This window comes from Anoplolepis gracilipes, chromosome 12, assembly GCF_047496725.1.
Source record: "Anoplolepis gracilipes chromosome 12, ASM4749672v1, whole genome shotgun sequence".
Classification (NCBI taxonomy): Eukaryota; Metazoa; Arthropoda; class Insecta; order Hymenoptera; family Formicidae; genus Anoplolepis; species Anoplolepis gracilipes.
The window spans coordinates 9,211,637-9,231,240 of record NC_132981.1 but is presented as its reverse complement, the minus strand read 5'-3'; the positions used below and the strand labels follow the sequence as shown (position 1 = coordinate 9,231,240).

Sequence of the window (19,604 nt, the reverse complement as noted above, 5' to 3'; positions counted from 1 at the left end):
AGCCTTGCATGATATTAATTTCTGAAATTTTAATGCAATTATTATTTTATATAATAATTCTAATCCATAACTCTTCTGAATCACAAACCAATAATTTACTTGTTAGTTTTTTATTTGATTGATCGGAAATCTCCAATTCTCATTTAAACTACTTTATGATTAACTTAATATAACATAGATGAGATGCATATATCAAACTAAATTTCAATCTAAACTCTTAAACTTTTGTTTAAAAAATGATGCTCTTGTGTTCCTCCTTTTTTTACCAATTACTGATCAATTTCTATCGAAATATGAAAATAATGGCAAAAGGGATTGACAATATGCTAATTTTAATTCCATAATAAAAATGATAAAACATGATATTTTCATATATTTCAGATTACGAGTTTCGCTACTTTGCCTCGCAGTAAGAAGACCAGTAAGAAAAAGGTGGCATGAAATTTATCCGCTGCTGACCGTATTAAGGAATAAGACCAAGTCTCTTTTCTAATGGAAGCAAAATATCTTCATCCACGTGCGAATCTAATTTTGCACGAAGCCAGGTATATCGGGCACATGTTATTGGTCAGCAGCCACTATCGATTAACCGAAACACATGATGTATACAACTAAGTGTCTCTAGCACCGATATTTCTTAATTTAACCCTTTAATCATTGATTTATACTTTATCGATTGCGCGCATTAATATTTGTTATTATTATTCGAAGAGAAATTCAATCTTTTCTCAAAGTTATTTGCAACTAGCTTGCTGGATATACGCAAGAGAAATTTTGGCAGTTTTATTATATTTTTGCCGGAAAACATTTACATATAAAAATATTTGTATCGATCATATGTTACACCGTTGCTCACAGTCATCCGAAATGTTGTTACACATATTAATATTATCCTGGATAATTTTCCATATGTATCTTAAACTCTCTCTCTCTTTTTCTCTGGAGAGCCTAGCTTTTATATACTAACGTTTGGTAGTGCTGTTATAGTAAGAGGGACTTGATACATATTGCACGCAGTATATCTGCTTTAAGAATAAGCTTTGATTATATGTAACAGAATTTACCATACCTGCGGTATAACCGAATGACATAGAAAAGTTCTCGTTACCTAAAAGGAGAATCAGTGGAACATTGATTCTCCGGCAAGATGACAGGCATCACGTACAATAAAGGAAACTCTACATCCTGCGAAACTGTGTAGAATGACTTTGATATTGCAAATGCTATTGTAATTCGAACAAACTTCGCGTCTAGTCAATAGAAAAATTTTAATAGGAACTCAGGCCATACTGAAATAGTGCCATGCGATTATCCCTCTCCCTTACCCCGTAATCTCCTTTTTGTTACCAAATAGTAATGTTTGATGGACTGTGTCTATAATTACGCGTACGCAGAGTATCGTGTGAATATAATTGATATAGCTATTCTCCCCTTTGCGGAATTTGAAGTTCGAGAAATCGCACGAGTTTCTTAAAAACTCACGGCAACTATGCGATCCTGCTTAAGGACCAACATTTGTCTACTAAATTGTTAAACATATTGTTAATTCGTATTTCGTGAAATCATTTTCAATTTTTGCACACTTCGATGATTCAAAGATAGGACTAACGTACATTTTGATAGCGAGTATTTTACAATGTTGGCTATATATATTCTTAATTTTAGTTTTATCGCGTTCATAATTTAAGATATATCTTTACTTGTGTGTGCGATTTACAGCTCATTCAAGTATTTATCTTAATTTTAGATTATAATTATCGTTTTTCGTATCGATATTCTTTCATTACAGCGGACGATTTCCCATCGTAAGCTCATGAAAGACTTACGCACAAGTGCTATTGATGACTTTCGAATTAATTGTATGTATTAACAAATTCGTATTTATATATACTAGGTATCTGAGAATGAAAGATGGGATTTCGATCGATTTTTATAAATAACACAAACTGAATATTGATATAAATTTTTTAAAATAATAATCTGCAACTCAAACAGGTTCATTACCTATTCAGTAAATTTCGATATGTGCCTTATTATTAACGGCACGACACTATTTGAATTGCTGATTATTATTACAAAAATTTCCATATTCAATATTCAGTTTATTATTTATAAAAGTCGATCGAAACCCCACCATTTATTCTCGGACACCCTCTATAGTTTGTCATATTGTACTTTAACGTTCATTGCATATCTTAGGAAAAATTAACATATTATGTAATTAATGTAAATTAGAAAAAAAAAAGAAAGGAAAAGACGCGGCATTAATTTATTGGTTAAAAACTCGATAAGAGTAAAATGTTCGATTTGTTACTCGATTAAGGATTGTTGATTTTGCGTATGTATATGCATATATGGTGTACGCGAGATTTTCAAACAATTAATCGAGAGCGAAAAATGTAGCAAATGCTCTAAACTCGTTTCGTAGAATATAAATAAATCATGTAAATTCAATCTACGAAAAAGTGTAGAATAATATATCATTATATAATACAAATCTATATACAGAATAGATATTTTTATGCAATTCAGATATTTGCTCGAAATTAAAATACATTATACGCATTTGCTGCATTTTGTTTGCATCTTTTAACACGACTCATTGAGAAACATTACATACATACGTATTCATCTCGAACTTTATATATGCGAGCATATGTGATAAGAAAGCGAGTGTGAAAGAGTAAGAGAAAATGCTCAATTATGAATCTTTACCAATATTAGAAAAAACGGTCAGTTTCCTCTAGAACTTATAGATATACATATATCTCTTGTTCTTTATAAGTATTTACGCCTCCGGTGCATAAATTGTGTGTCCTGAGCTCTATTATGGTGCTGCGATCTTTGTAATTTGTTTTATAGTTATGTATATATATATACATATATATATATATATCTTTCGAACAGAGAGAGAAAAGGCAGAATTCAGATATGTTTAAAACAAATTTACTCTCTCTGCGCGTCTAGGATTCTCGGAAAATTATCGAAAATGCTGAGTGAGACTAACAGTTATTTCAATTCAGACACATAGCGTAGAAAATAAATGACATTAAAGTACGATATTTGGTGAGTATCCGCACTTGTCCTAATTAAAAAATACGTGTTATTTATTCTACCCTATCTCTAACACTATTTTGTCATTTAAATATTTGTTTTCACCTAATGTATTTTCAAAAATGACGAATTCTTTCTTTATATTCATAAAGCAAATTGACGCGCATATTTTTCCAATCTTATACGTTAAGTGTAAGAGTATATCAAATCAAGAGACGAAACATAATAAGTTTATATTCGTGTATATTAAAATACTATACATCTTACTTTTTACATTATAATATAACTGCAAATAATTGCACCAAAGCTGTATACAAAATCGTCACTTTGTCGAAAATATATTGAGAACAGATTTTCACATTGCGACGTTATGTTCTGTTGGAGATGTAAGCCATGTCAGCCGGAAGATGTAATATTACGCATTTGTCTGACTGCGGCCACGACACGGGCATTGCATCCAGAACTGCCATTTTGATAATCCTCCGGAGCTAATCTTAGTAATAAGGACATGTGTTGAAGATTCTCCGATAAACACAGACCAAGCTCCTCCAATACGTTGCCGAGGTAGTCTAATAACATGTATAATTTAGCTGTTAGTTACTCTTTTTTATTATCTTTTTGAAAATTGTAAAATTAAAAGTACAACGAAAGACTTACCGATGTCAGTTGCGAGTTGTTTGCAAGCAACAGAATTCAATTGACAAATGCCCAAGGTTTGATCCTGAAACATCTGGCACGTTCCTCGAGCGACAATGTCCAAGAGTATACCGGTAAAACCTGATTCGGTCGATCCTTGAGCGTATTGCGGATCGGCTGCCTTTAACGCTTGCGTTAGACTCGGATTGTCTCTCAATAAAAACGGTTCCAAGTGCTGCGGTAACGTCATTAAATATTGTCCGACCTGTGTTATATATTCTTGAGGTGCAAAACTGTAATCGGGCAGATCCGAACTTAGATTGGACATTTTGTTTGCATCCAACGACCAGGCCGGTGCTTTTTGCACTAACAACAGTTGAGAGAATATTGGAGCAAAGATGACTTCGTATGTCGTGTGATGTAAATCAGAGCAGAGTTTCTGAATAGATTTTATAATCGAATCGAGAATTGTCTTGTCCTCTGCAAAACAAAATTTGATTATTCGTATCTGTGTGTTTCATCCTACAATATTATGGATATTATCGCGTTACGCGACATTCGCATACCTTTCTGGAAAGATGTAACAAGATTTTCTAGATCAGCACATCCTGTTGAAGTTAAAAGTAACTTTTTATACTGACAGAAAACGCTATCGTTCGTACTCTGCAATTTGTTGTTAGCTTCTGTAATGTCGATTACGAGCGACTTTTCAAATTGTTGTACTTGTTGCAAGAGATCGCCTGCAACGAGATTGAAATAATTGACTTACAATATCACATGAGACATAATTAATTAATAAATTACCTATAGTTTGCATCAAAGTAAGACACATTTGAAATAAGCTCCAGTCTTCATGTTTGACCTTCTTCCGTTCGAGTTGTCTCAGACCTTGCTGATATTTCTCCAGGTATTTGTTAAAATAAATCTATAAGAAGAGAGAGAAAGATAATGAAATCTCGTCCACGTAAAAGACAATTTACACAATAATTGTGTTATGCGTGAAATTTTTAGTATGCACATACGTTTAATGATTGCAGCAGACCCGGATATCCACAACCTTCTGTAAAGAGCTTACAGCGCTTATTGGCTTCATTGGCATAGCCCATAATCCTCGATATGCTGAGAGAAAGAGAATTAATGATGTCACTTAAGTCGTCGTGTGAACGATCCAAGAATTGGAGCTGTTGTTCCAGCTGCGCGGTTTCAAACGTCTTATACTTTGCAACGTAAGGAACATAAGGCGCATATATAGCTTGCGCTAGCAACAGTAACTTTCCATTTTGCAATTTTCCACGAAGCGATGTTTCGATAGCGCCACTCAGATTTACAGCAAAATGTCTCGTCATTTGTTTCAATTCAAGTAATATGGACAATTGCACCGCGTTAGAATTTTGTTTCAGAACTGATTCTATACATTCTGGAATACCAGGATCGAGACTCTTCAAAAGGTCAGCGTAAACCTCGATGAGAATATCTATCGAAGTATTGGGAAATACTTGGTGGCACCATTTCACCTTTAACAGATACAAACAGACGATTTAAAATACATTTGCAAAGCAGCAATAATAATATTTAAATCACAAAGAAATTTTTACCTGTTCGTGCCAAGAAGATAGTAACTTATCATAGTATGTATGCAACCAATAAGTAACATTCTCGTCCTGCGCTAGCTCAATAGTTCGTCTCCATTCTTGCCCTAAAGAGACCTTTAAGCAGTTGTGATAATATTTGAGAAGCTGAGGCAGACGTTCCATCTTGCTAAAAATGTCCACGTAAGTTTTTGATTGTTCTAAACATAATATGATATTGATCAGAAATATGTATCTTGCAAAGTGGCACATAATTTAAAGTAAGACTTTATAAATTCTTACCTAAATTGGCAGCGGTAAAGGCTTGGACTAATCGTGGACTGGCTATCGCCTCGAGACGATTTTTCAAGCCTTCCAACTGCAGCTTTTTATCTTCGTAATCGACAACATTCGCTAGCATAGCTAAAGATTTTTGCATGCTAAACAATTTATTAGATATAGCTTCTATATCACCAGATTCAAAGACCTATTTTAACAGAGAGAAAATTACATAATTAAGTTTGATATATAATTGCCACATATCATACTCCTATGAAGAAACAATTTGTGAAATTTTCATATACCTCTTCCATATCGTTTGCTAATACTGTCCAATTATCGGCCTCGTGTAATCCTTGTTTAGCAGTTTGTAGTTCAGTTTTTATCCTGTCAATCTTTTCCAGCATTGCCATAGAAGAAGCTGTATCTTTCTCAACCTATTTTTTAAAATATTTTTTGTCATACATTTGTTACGATATATCAAGATATGAATAGCGTGGTCCTATCTATATTAGATATACCTTGGCAATCTCTTGCTTGACAGCAACCATTTTCTCTCGTAGGGCTAATGTTTCCTGTTGCAGGAGTTGAGTGTCTCTTAAAATTCTTGGTAAACTGGAGAGAACTGATTGACTGGTTTCTTCTAAGGCACCATTAACTTGTTGCACATATAATTGTAACTTCATCACTAGTGATGAAACAAAAGCCTACAAAGTAAGATCCATTATAGCAAAAATTTTCAATAGATATGTTTCTTATATAAAAATTATATACAGAATTAATAAATAATTAAATAATAATAAACAAAATAAGTTTAATGTATTTTTAACTACTGTTTACATCAATTGTGTAACAGGTTGTGGTTCACTTTTTTAATTATAAATTACTATTATTTACAATATAATATATGATATTAAGATCTACAGTGATGAAAGCAATAATTTGTCATCAAAATGTGTGCAAAGAAAAATCATCTGTATAATTATTTATTCAAAAAATGAGCTGAAAAAAAAATATATATATGACGCGCGATTTGACAGAATGTTTCGATATAATTTTCAACACGAGTTCCAAAAATATTGTTCTCTGGCCGCCAATCATTTCCTTTAAGCCCGAAAGGCAAAATGTAAAAAAAAGCATTGTTTTGTAAAAGCTCGGCCACGGAGTGTCATTGACCGCCACCGCGCGCGATGGAAGCCGCCAGTTTGGCGGTCGACGGGCGTTGCAATGACAGGCAGCGCGACTCGAATCCGAGAAAGCGCGTCGCGTCGCGAAGACGGGAACTGACAGAGGATGGTGGCCCGCACACTTACGTCCTTGTTCTCCTGCGCCTCGGCAGACTTGAAGGTCCGGTTGATCCATTCCTTCACGTCGAAACTGTCCTCGGAGAACGCGGAGATATCCTGAAACGGCAGTTTTGAGGTTAGAAACGCTCGGATCTACGCCTGTCACCTGTGCCGTTTCGGTCTTTTTCGCCGATATTCGCGATTCTGAATCTATCACAGCATCATACTTCGCGCCAAATATATATCGATCATGACCATAAGCTCGTATGTCACAGAGCAAGCGAGCGAGTCGAGAGAGAACGAAACCAGATTAAAAAAAAAAAAAAAAAAAACACTGCATCAACGCCGCTCCGCTGTCGCACCCGCTTACCATGGCAGAGAGAGAAAGAGAGAGAAAGTCGCGTTATATCCCGGATCCTGGCCAGTACTCCGACGCTGGTACTTCACCGCCGTCGGGCGTCGTGCGGATTTTGACGAGACGATTGAGGAGCACCAGCCTACCACACCGCGCCAAGGTCAGTCTTTATTTCCCGTTCGGTCGCTCGCGTCGTTATCGTCGACCGCCACCACCCGTCACCCGCCACCCGTCATCCGCCACTGCCGTCGTCGTCGTCGCTTTGATATCGCGTGAGTGGCGCACGGCACCGAAGAGGTCCGTTCACCGTTGTTGTGGTCGTCTGTCTCGCGTTAGACGACTATCGGTTCTACGCTATTTACCGTTAATACGTGCGTGCGTGCCGTGCGTGCGTACGTACGTGCGTGCGTGCGCGCCGTGTCGGTCGAGAGAGGGAAAGGGAAAGAGGCAATAAATTCTCGCGACGGATCGATCGCGCAGTGTATCGTGTCACGACGAACGACGATGAAGACTACGAGGTGGAGAACGAGGAGGCTGATCGCCTAACAGCGGGACGTCGTCTTCTAGGTTAGCGCGTCCGGCTTTTTGTCGTCCGACGGAGAGAACGGCGGTGTCCGTTCTATCGTGCGTGGTGCGTCAGGAAAATGCGTCGAGCAGTCTCGATAGTAAGCGAGAGAGAGAACGTATGCGAGAGAGATGGGGTGTGTAACAAGAGGGATGAGAGAGAGAGAGAGAGAGATGCGTATGTATGTATGTGTGTGTGTGTCGCGTATATACGAGCGAAAGAGAGAGAGAGAGAGAGAGAGAGAGAGAGAGAGTACGAAAGAAAAAGGGAGTGAACGCGACGTAGCCGATAAAGCGACCGACATCCCTCTTATTGTTAGCAGCAATTGTGATAAAAATTGTGTGTCTCGGATTCCAGACGCTCGTGCCATTTGCCCATCGAGAAGGCCTCTCCTTGGATATCGCCGCCACCGCGACTGCCACCACCACCACTACCACCACTACTATCACTACCCTCCTCCGTTTCCACCTCCCTCTTCGGACGATTGTGAGTCCCGCGTTCCCGACTGGAGAGAAGCACGTTAACTCGTTTATTCCGTGGCCAGGCTGCTTCCTACTTCGTAGGTGGTGCGTAACGAGGCGGCGAAAAAAAGAAAAAGAACGAAAAGGGATAGAGAGAGGAAGAGTGAGTGAGAGGAAAGGAGAAAGATAAAAAAAAGAGGGTATGGGAAACGGCGCGTTATCGGCCGTTTCCGGGCCCTTTGTCGATCGCCACGCCTTCGAAACTGCGTTTGCGCCACGCTATTTGCGCAACAGTTGGAAGTTGGAATTTTGCCTCCCCGAAAATCATCCCCGCACGCGGCCCAAGTAAGGAAGGGAGAGGAATTACGCTTGCCTTTTCATCGTCGTGAACGAATATCCAGGAGGGCAACTCGCTGGCTGGCTGGCTGGCTGGCTCGCTGGCAGGCAGGCAGGCAGGCAGGCACCTATCCATTCCCCTTGCCTCTTCGTTTACAAGAGGGCCGACCATCGTCGACATCCGTTCGTGAATCGTGCGCACACATGGCCAATTGCCGTACGTTACATACACTTATACGTGATGTATCCGAAGCTGCGTTCTTCCTTGGTGGCTAATAAGCGAGGCATCATTATCAGACTAACAGGTGTGGAAAATTAATTAAATAGTCCACATTTTTGTTAAAATTAAAAATTTATAATTATATAACACTGTTAATTTTTTATATGTATTTGAAATGTCGCGTGAAAGTTGATTTTTATAAAATTTTTCGATTATGACTGAAATAGCTTAAGACACCTAATGGAAAACTCGTAGTCGGAAGGAAGCACGCGATTTCCGGGCCTTCTCGTATGTCGCGTCAGAGATATATATTTGTACATTATTTCATAAACTAAATTTAACAGCTGACCCGATCAATTAACGAAGATGACTAAAGGCGTAGTTACGTGACGTGACGCTTGTTGCTCCAATCTTTCGCGGTATAATACATTTGAGTTTTTTTTTATTCTCTTTCTTAAATGTTCTATGTTACAATTCATTGGTAAATTAAAATTCAATTACACCGAATTATTCTACATCGAAGCGTCATCTTGCGCAACACGCTACTTTACGCTACGCATATTACGAGATGCATCTGGCGCATTCATGCTGAGATTTCATTTTATGCATTGTTAAACAATGCCTTTTGCAAAATTGTGCGAGTTCACCCATCGAGGAACAATTTGGCCTATCATTATTCGTCAATATACTCATTACACACGTAGAGCGACAAAATTGTAAGATTTTTTTTCCAACCTATACTCCAATCTGACATCATAGATTAATGATCGGCTTGCTACCCTGATCTTCATTCGACGCACTTGTATCACGACTTGCGTCGTCCACATGGATCGATACGCGGATGATAGATAGTAAGAAGTCATGGAAAAAAAGTCGCCATTAATAATGGCAGCCCTTTCTCCTCCCATCCTATTAGACGAAACTGCGATACAATTCAGATATTCAATGGGCATTCTTAAATATCCCTTGAATATCACACATAGAGCACATATATCCAGTAAATATTTTTAAAGTCCTGTCTATCTAGATTTCTGAATATTCATTAATATAGCATAAGAAGCGAAGGAATTTCTTTTGTTATATTTTATTCTCTTTTTTTTTTGTACTTGAATGTATTAAAAATCATTTATTTAAAATTTATTAATTTATTTAAATTCTTTTTTTCACATTTACGATGATAAATAATGAACGACGAGTGATGAATAATGAAAGTAATAAATTATTGAATATTCAGAAATTAGTTAGATATCTTGGGGCATTAAATTAATTGGCAAGAATATGTACTGGATATTCATGCCGGCGTGAGCGTGACACAAGGCTTTTTCGTTCGGCAATGCCGATCGACAAAGCTCGCAAAGCAGCCAAAGACAAAAAGCACCTTCCTCCGTCCGTCGGGTTGTGAGAGACCCGGCAATTCCGCCGCTTCTTCGCCGTCGCGCCATTCGACAATCCGATCGAAGCGCCAGCAATTTTTCCAGAGCGGCGGAATCGCGGAGTCGCCACCCCGATTGCTGTTCTCCGCTGAGCCCCGCGCGCGGCCATGTAGTGCACAACACACTCGGGGCCTGTCGAGAGAAGGGCAGAAGGAGCGAAGCATCAGCAGCGGCCTTGAGGCTGAGTAGCAGCCAATCCCAAGCCCCCGCACGCTAAAGGAGGTGGCGCGGGATTGGCTGAACGTTCTCCACGGTACCAACCGCGACTTCCCGGACGCTTCCGGTCGGGACCAACAGGCCGATTCCCTGGCAGGGGCCTCTGGTGAGTTCAGCGTGCAGGTAACGCCGATTATTCTCTATTTCTTCTTCTTCTTCTTCTTTTCTTCTACTACTACTTGTACTTGTTTTTCGCCTTTCTCGCAAGCACTGTTCTCCCAGCACTCCGTTCGAGCAGCAGCGACAGCATCCGAGAATTGCAAGTAGGTGTGCAAATAAATGCAATTTCCCGGTGATTGAAAATCTGGATCTCCAGAGTCGACGATCGAAAACCGACGTAACTTTGGTGAGTTCAATCTTCGATGCGACAGATTATCGTCATAAATATCACGGTCGGTTTCAAAAGTTATTTCAACTGTAATTTAATTGATTCTTCTGTGAGGAGAAAAAAATCGGCGAGATTAAACCGGTGAAAGATAAACTGATGGTTAGTGAAATCCATCCGCGAGAGATGATTTTCGCGCGTCTGTAGCATCGAGAGATTTAAACTTTCCGAAATCATATCGGTCTTCGATCCTTCGAGACTACGCCACGTAAACATTCGAGTGCGAGTTCATCTCCTTCAATATTCTGCAAATATCGAGTGAAATGTTTTCGCACAATCGACGGTGGTTGGCTCACGAGTGTTGCGCGCTGCAAGTCGACTCGGGGCATCGAAATCTCGGCGTAATCTCGAGTTCAATTTTCGATACCATCAATGCGGAAAAAAAAAAAAAATATTTTCGCGCACGTTTAGCATCGAAATATGTGACCTCGATGAAATTATATTCCGGTTTCGTGAAAAGGTATACTCTGATACAATTGACTTGTCTATTAATCGCGGCATTTAATATAAAACAAGATTCTGAAGGCAACTCGACGGTAGCTGTACAGCACAGGAAATCGATCTCTTGTTCTCTCCCCCGTCTATTTTCTTTTTTTATTTTATTTTATGTCGCGAAACGCCACTCGACTTGGCGACTTAATGTACACTCGACTCTATTCATTGCGGCACAGGAAATCGATCTCTTGTCAATCTTTTTTTTTCTTCTTTTTCTATACACGGAGAAACATGCAGCGTTGCTGATTGCGGGACGATTTTCGTTGCGATAATTATGAACTGCTGATTCGCTGTTATCATTTTCCCTTTTACAATATACACATGCACATAATCATACGACATACACACATAGCACATAGTCCGGTCTTCGACCTTTAATGTCGGCTCTCGATTTTTTTTTTTTTTTTTTTTTTTTTGAGGCTGTGCTGTGTCACATTCTGCGGCTGCGATACGTTACATTTGGTCCAGCCGATATACATACACATATATATTTCTTTCTCTCACTCCGATTTTCCCATCGCACATGAAACCAACGCTTCGGCTATTTTACTGTCCAGCTTGGTTAATTTTATCAAATAAAAAAAAACCCTTAGACAATTACTCATATATACTCAGGGGCGAGTACTTGTGGTTAGGGTGCTGTATTGTATGATATATATAAATTATACATATATATATATATATGTATATATGCGTTACATATAATTACCATTATATATATATATATATATATATATATATATATATATATACACATATGCTCCCAACTGTGCACGTATACTTTCATTATCGGCACTCCCTTGCGGAATGAAAGCCTCCTTAGAATATACGCTCTTTGCTAAGTAGTGCCGTACCTTTAATCATATCGACGTGAGTTTACGATCCAAGAGTGTGTGGGCGCAATAACTTAGTCCCGTTGCATCTGCACTAACGATCCATTGTAAGACGTAAAACCATCCTTGCGATTTTCGACTCGACTTGAAATCAGGAAATGAATCCGCTATATCTTGTCTCGCGAGTTAATTTATTGACATTACGTGTATGCGAAAATTTGCCGTATTTATCGTCGAGATTTTCGCGCTTCTGTAATACTAAATACTAAAATCTAAATCACCAATTAACATTGTACGTTTGTGTGTACATGTCGATTTTAACCGTTAGACTTATAGTTTTTACCCTAGAGAGGAAATCAAACTTTATTTTGAAAAAAAGAAGCATTTGTCAGAAATTACACGATTCTTGAATCTCACCCGTTTAATTTCGCGGCTCGGTGAAACTTGCGAAAGATAATCATTGGATCTTGATCTAATACTCTTTACAAGGTAAACGTTTTGAGAAGCAAGGGATGAAATGAATAGTTTCTCTTTTAATCTCATTCGATCGTAGCTTCTACGAGGCGATCCATGGAAACCGTCTCGCCCAGAGTGCACACTTTATTTCTCGTTCTCTCCATCCTTCCGTTCCATGCTGCTAAGCCAGTTTCCTTGTGATAAGAGAGAAACGCGACATTTTCCCCTTTATAAAGATCAAAGAAGGATATATCAAACCAGAATTTCTTGTCGCATTCTTAACCTTTGGAGAATCAAGCAAATTCGCGTTGCTTTGAAATGCGTTTTGTACGCTGCGGTTACTTTATTTTTTAGATAATATTCTTTTGGGATTCTCTTTTTTCTCATCTCTGAAAATATTTTTATTAAGTATATTTAAAGGATATATAATATTATAATTGATGCTCATAAAGAAGCTTGTTGAAAAAGAGATTTTATTATTTATTATAATAATTTATTAAAGCGATTTAACAGAATTTTATATAAGTGATTGGGAATTAAACATCTCTTGAGGTGTAATTTAATTATTTAGAAATAATTCGGTTAATAGGTTTTTATTCGCGTAGAAAGTTTTATAAATTATTTTTCCTATAGTCATATTTTATTTAGCATGACAAATCAACGAGAGCAAAATGCAATAATTCTTGAAAATCTGAATATTAATACTTTGCATGTTTTTTGGTAATCTCTCGGAATCTCGCGAGAGGGATCGATTACTATCGCTTCGAAACGTTTGATTCTAAACGCGTAAAAAGAGCATCGGGCCCAAAGTAGAAAGGTGAAAGCATATGCGAGAATCCAACAATCGAATAAAATCCAGTCGCGATATCTTTCTCTGGCCCGATTGCACCGACAGTGCTTTGATCGGCCAATAACTTTACCTGACGATTCCGCGTTTTTGAATAATAATTTAAATTAGCAAACGGAATGTGTCCGTCTTAATAGTAATGCAACGGAGTCTCGGAGGAAAGTTCCGCGATGAATTTGAAGTTATCAAAGCGATTCAAAATGAGAGCTGCTCCAAAATTTGTCGACATGGACATCCCTCTGAAATTTCCAACATAATTTTCAATCTTTACTATCGTCTCTTTACTGTGCTCAACCTTGAAATTCCTGCTGAAGTCCACCGCATAGAATAACATCGCGTTATCCGCTTACGCTCTCGAAGCTTAACATTACAGTTTTCAGGGCGAGATAATTCTCGAGTGACGTATGGCCTTGTTAAATAACAGAAATATGACCGAAAAGATGGTTTTAGCATTGTGAAAATGAGATTGATATGAAAAAAAAAAAAAAAAAAAAAAACAAATATGACTCTAGTACAGTTAAAGCAGATTTTCGCGCGATTTGACCAGATCTTCTCACGAGACGCGATCCCGACGGCTCCCCGATGATTCCGTCTTGATGACTTCGCCAATTAAACGCGGCCGAGATGTGAGTTACATTGTTCAACCGAATATGTAAAATATCGTTAATCCGTTTAATTGCCACTCGCGTGTGCATCACGAACTTGACGCGGCAGGATAGGAAGATGAAGACGGGAGAGAAGAAGATTCGCGTGCGAGCGAGTGAACGAGCGAGAATGTCTGAATGAAATTATTCGGAGGCAATGGGAGAAGAGGTAGAGAGGCTATATGCCAAGCACGCGGTGCGTTTCTGAGAAAATAAACTCTCCCGCGCTTCCACCGGGCTCTCCTCGCCCAGACTTCCTCCGAGACGAGTCCTCTTCCTTGAAACCGATCGGTCTCTTCGTTCTTTCTCTCTATGTATAATATCTCTCTATATTTTTCTCGTCCTCTACCGACAGTTCGCAATGTCGGATTAAGAGAGAAAGAGAGAGAGAGAGAGAGAGAGAGAGAGACAGACAGAGGCCGACTGCGCGCGATTCGCTTCGCGGGAGAATAACGGGAAAAAAAACGAAAGAAAAACTGGTAGATGCATCGGGGGAAAAAAGGAGAAGCCAGGGCGAATGGGATATCGAATATTCTTTTTTTTTTTATTTTTTTTTTTTTTTTTTTCCTTTGCTTCGCAGCCCCTTCTCTCGCCTCCTCGCACGCGTATATTGATTTTTAGAAATTCCTCGCGAGACGGGCGAACGGAACGCGAACGAAGCGCATCGGCCGAAGAAGCGGAGGTGAGGAGAGCCGGAGAGGGAAGAAACATAGCGCGAACCACCCACGGCCGCCTTAGGGCGAGCCGGCGAACGAGCAGAGAGAGAGAGAGAGAGAGAGACTATCCTTGATATGCAAGCGAGTTGCTATTCGCGAGAATAACATCGAGGAGAACGAAAGGAGAACGCAGCCAAACGGTGCCTTGTTTGTCAAGCCTATTGCTCTAAAATTCCCACGTAAGAGAGATATAAGAGAGACTTCGTGTTGTCGGTCGCGCGCGATACCATCCGTGACTATATTATATCGTTAAAAAAAACGAGAACGCGTCACGTATGTAACAGCATCGTAAAAGCGCACGCGACGCAAAATATCTCACATGTCTATATATATTTAAATTTAATTTAGGCTTAATTTTAATAACAGGGAAAATTCCCGACACGAATTGGCCATACTAGACGGCCCTGCTTCCGCGATCGGGACCAATCGGTCGTAGTCGGAATCCAAGCGCGCAGCTGTTGAACATGACGTAGTGGGGATAAACGTGCTTCCCCTATCCCCCCACCCGCGGCATCTCCCTCTACTCAGTCGCAGCCGAACCGTAGTCTCTCTCACTCCGACAGTCGCCTCCTCTTGCTTCTCCGCGCGTCTTCCTTCTCCGTCTCGCTCGCTCCCTCTCCCATCGTCTTGCGCCTGTCTCTCTTGCACATACTAGCCGCTCCGTTCTTAACGTCAAATCACTTAGGGCCGCGGACCTCGACAGTCAGTCGATCTTTCCTAGCGGTGGTATTCCGGCATTTTCCACCTGATCGCGTGCGGACGATCAACGCCATTTTGATCGTCGTTAGTCGTCGTTACCGTCGTCGCTACTGTCATCATCCACTCACACGTCGAGAGAGTGAGATAGGAGTCTCGTGCGTGAAACACATGAAGCACGTTCGCATGTGCCGCGTCGCGCGTTGTCCTCGTAGTACCTGACAGTTGTTCTAAAAGGAAAAGAAAAAAGAAAGACATTACGTATTTGTGAATTAAACCCGCCGCGTACTAAAGCGCGTTGTTGGTGCCGGTTTATTTATTTTTTTTTTTTTTTATTCGTTCGCTTCCCGCGTCGAGCGAGAGTGAATAGAGAGAGAGAGAGAGAGAGAGAGAGAGAGAACAAACAAGCGTGTGAAAAGGAAAAAATACATGGTCCCCGTGCGTTAGACAAGGAGCGGGAGATCAGGACGGAAAAGGACGCCGGGTGTTGTTTTTCCGTCGTGCGGGCGAGAGACAAGTCGCGCGCGGAGCGGAGCGGAACGAAAAGAGAGTGCGTGACCCCGCGTGTGTGTGTATGTGAAATCGTCGTCGCCGCCAACGTCGTCGTGTTCTACACTTTTCAGCTATAACGTCCTCTCGCCGTCTGGCACACAACGTGGTCGCGGCGACTGTTTTCATCGAAGAGTATATACTACGGAAGCGGATGAACGCCGCAGGAAAAGCGTGAGTACATACGCAAATCTACGTAATTCTCGAATATAGCGTTTCGGCACCACTCTCCCTCCCCTCCCTCGCTCTTCTTCCTCCGCGCGACGCACCACGCTCGCTCGCGTTCGCTCACATTAAATCTTGTTTTTTTTCCGCCTGCTCGGCATTGGGTGCCATGTTGACCGGCGTCTCTCTCCTTCTCTCTTCTCCCTTTCGTTCTGTCTTTGTCATCTCTCTCTCTCTCTCTCTCTCTCTCTCTCATTTTCCCCTTTCTCTCTCTCTCTCTCTCTCTCTCAATTCCCGTATGCACATCTCTCTCATTATGTCTGTTTTCCCTCTCCCGCTTATTCAATCTCCCTTCCGCTGTATCTTTCCCCCCGTCGATGGTTCGTCGAGCGTGTGCGAATGCGTGTGTACGGGAGGAATTGTGAATTTTCGCCGCTGTTGCGTTGTATCGCGCGCGCGACAACGAAAGACGAGCAGCGGGCAGAGCGGCGGCGAGCCGACGTGGATGACAACAGGCCCACGTCGCTGTCAAGCGCGGTCGACGGGCCTACCCTCTCTCCGCTTCGTCTTCATTGACGCGCTCTCTCGCGTAGTTGTTTATCCGTTTCTGCGTAATTTGTGCATGCGCTCGGCAAGACGGAGCGGAAGGGGAGAACGTGCGAGAGAAGGAGCGAGCGAGCGAGCGTAATCGAGTGGGGGACGCGCGTCGAGAGAAAAATAATACGGGTCAGGACGTAACACGCACGGCGTGGTGCCCCCGAGGCGTTAAGCGAGCGTGTGGTCTGCATACGCATATACGTACGTCGCATTTCAGCCGATTTCTTGCGCGTTTCTCGCTTCCTTTCCAAGTTTTGCGAAGGCCTCCTTCGGAAGAGGATGCACGAAGGCTCTTTTTCTTCTTTTCTTTTTTTTTTCTTTTTTTTTTTTTTTTGTTATTGCGCGCGTGATTTTTGCAGCACGAGCTGCGGTAGAATAATCTTTTCCCTTTGCATACGTTTTTTAAAGTCGTTTCTTTATACCGGGAAGCGTACGACGATTGTCGTAATATCGTGCAATTACTTTGCTCCGAAATGAATCCGAGAGAAATTGTTTCCCGCCAATAATTATGTGGAGCGATATCGGCTTTTAAAATCTACTAGAATAATTACTCCAAAATTATACACATTATAAACATATACAATGCGAATCTACAAGTTCGATATTTCGAAAATACTTTACTCGCGATACTAGTACTACGACCTTGTTCTTTTTCATCTTTTTGTATTAAACATAGGAATGCATGATTTTATCAGATAGGTGGTAGCGTTCGTGGTAGCGGTCAAATCCAATTTTGATGAAGTTAAAACTTAAAAGACACGACAGTAAAATTTATTCGACGTATACTTTTTATGTATCACTACATCTAACTACATATAGTCGCAGGAAATAATATAAAGATCCATTCATAAAGTGGTTTGCGACTCACTACTTTGATTTATAATAGAAGAAATGAATCGAGACAAATGTGCTCTCCAACAAAATAAAAGATTATATATACGTATTATTTTAGAAGCAATAACACAGTAACAACGTCGACGATGTTCGACTCAATATTTCTTTTTGTTGAAATATCAATCTTGAAAAGGACAGCTGTTTAAATAATAAATTAATAGAGAGGGTAATAGATTTTTAAAGTTGATTGCACAACGTACGTTACTGACGTTACCAAGAGCGCTAATCGTCGCCGACTGAATTTTCCTGGCCTATTTATATCGCAGCTAAACCCAACAATATAAAGAGACTCCGGTATTCTCGATATTCAAAAATGTCAATAAAATATAAAATAAGGTACATAAAGAATACAAAGCGTAACATTTGAAGCATGTATGCTTTTGATACAATATATTATCGGTTAACGTTAATAAATATAGAATGGACAACCTTAGTATGTGTGTTGTCAATATTAGCTGGATAAAATGTAATGTTGCATCATACAGTTTATTTAAATTCAAACGGAATTTATTTTTGCAGATTTAATCAGATTCTTTTATACTTCCGATATTTAATTACAATATTTAATATTGAGTTTAAAAAACCGTCTGACATCCTTTGAAGGTTCAACGTGAAAAGGTCTACTCCAAATTTGTCAGCGTCGTCAAAATTTAACGCCACACAAGTGGGACGTCGTGTATTTATTCCTCGTCCCTTATATCTTATTCTCGTGTCTCAGTGCTCTCTAATCAACGTTAGTTAACCGGGTCCGTCAGTACGACTGATCCTCTCATTCGTTCATTCGGATAAGTGGCCTAATTTTCTTCGAGCCTCGCAAGCACGAGAACGAAAAGCGACTCAATTCGTGCGCAGGTTTTTTTTCTTTTTTTTTTTTTTGAAACGGAATATCATTTATCAGAGGTGACTCATCGCGAATCGAGATTATAACGGTGTGACTTTTCCACGAAATCCGCCACGCAATAAAACTGCAAAAATGTTAGTTAACTCGGCGATTATTTTTACGCGTAGATTTTTACTTCCGGGAAAAATGACGAGGCTTGTCTACTTTTTGTCTTGCGAGCGACGCATAAATTGAAGTTGTAATAATAATAATAATATCTTGTTACATTCTGTTTATACTGTTTGTCTTGATGGACGACAAACTCGTTATTCTGGAATATCGTCTAGTATTGATCCAAGAATAACTCCGACGCAATAATATTGCGGGAAAAAAAGATAAGAATATTCTTTAACAAGTTCCATTTTTCTTATCTTTGTATTTTCTCGCATTCAAAACTGCGAATATCTTAATATAAATCTTATTTCTGTATTTTTTAATAAATCGTATTATTGCTCTGAAAATAATTGTGATGTTTAAAGTTGAACAAAATTAAATTTTTTTCCATTTGATCAATCGATGAAAATTTTTATATATCGTCAAAACAATATTTATTTCAGAATGATATTTTTAGACGCTTCTCAAAGATTTAGTTCATCGCGATTAGAGTTAATAAATATTAGCAAAGCTGATTAACGTAAGTATTTCCTTTTTTTTTTTTATTTACTGTCTTCTTTTTTTTTTTTTTTACGTATCGTAATATCATTTTAATGTCACGTTGTAATACAACACGATGACTTTGCGCCAACACTGAAAATTGATTAAGCCGCTTTTAAGCACCGGGGAAAAACTCTTTCGACCTCTTTTTTCTACACGGATTGCGTTATCGTACTTTGCGTCACGACTATGGTTGTGACTGCAAATTGGAAAATGCTTTGAAAAGTAGTTGCTACTTGACGTCATCCGCGATCACCTATCTTATATTTAATTTTCTTGTCACGCAAACTGTATTGCGATTCCATTCGACGTCGTGTTGAAACCGCGGGTTAAAAAACAAAACCCGATTGATCGAATAATGTATTCGGAATAATGTATTTTTTT

General features: G+C 39.6%; 3 protein-coding genes across 9 annotated transcripts in view; 2 read left to right on the top strand and 1 right to left on the bottom strand.

Moving 5' to 3' along the window:
- Nucleotides 1–9,465, top strand: part of LOC140671953 (uncharacterized) — a 41,977-nt gene extending 32,512 nt beyond the window's left edge. For 6 of the 7 annotated variants that reach the window (XM_072903718.1, XM_072903713.1, XM_072903715.1 and 3 more), the window contains exons 9-10: nucleotides 382–7,338; nucleotides 8,101–9,465. The gene's annotated coding sequence lies outside the window, so the exon portion shown is untranslated. The remainder of the gene's footprint in view (nucleotides 1–381; nucleotides 7,339–8,100) is intronic. The other variant, XM_072903716.1, reaches the window with a different exon arrangement.
- Cog7 (conserved oligomeric Golgi complex subunit 7) lies at nucleotides 2,850–7,333 on the bottom strand. The gene is made up of 11 exons (XM_072903719.1): nucleotides 7,194–7,333; nucleotides 6,851–6,940; nucleotides 6,059–6,244; nucleotides 5,843–5,974; nucleotides 5,562–5,745; nucleotides 5,286–5,479; nucleotides 4,713–5,204; nucleotides 4,495–4,615; nucleotides 4,257–4,430; nucleotides 3,712–4,170; nucleotides 2,850–3,623 (listed from the first exon to the last, which is right to left on the bottom strand). The coding sequence occupies exons 1-11, from the start codon at nucleotides 7,194–7,196 to the stop codon at nucleotides 3,451–3,453; spliced, it is 2,208 nt and encodes a 735-aa protein (XP_072759820.1). The 5' UTR covers nucleotides 7,197–7,333; the 3' UTR covers nucleotides 2,850–3,450.
- A 3,591-nt stretch (nucleotides 9,466–13,056) lies between the features above and the next one.
- Nucleotides 13,057–19,604, top strand: part of LOC140671957 (uncharacterized) — a 105,356-nt gene continuing 98,808 nt past the window's right edge. Inside the window, exon 1 of the mRNA XM_072903722.1 lies at nucleotides 13,057–16,204. The gene's annotated coding sequence lies outside the window, so the exon portion shown is untranslated. The remainder of the gene's footprint in view (nucleotides 16,205–19,604) is intronic.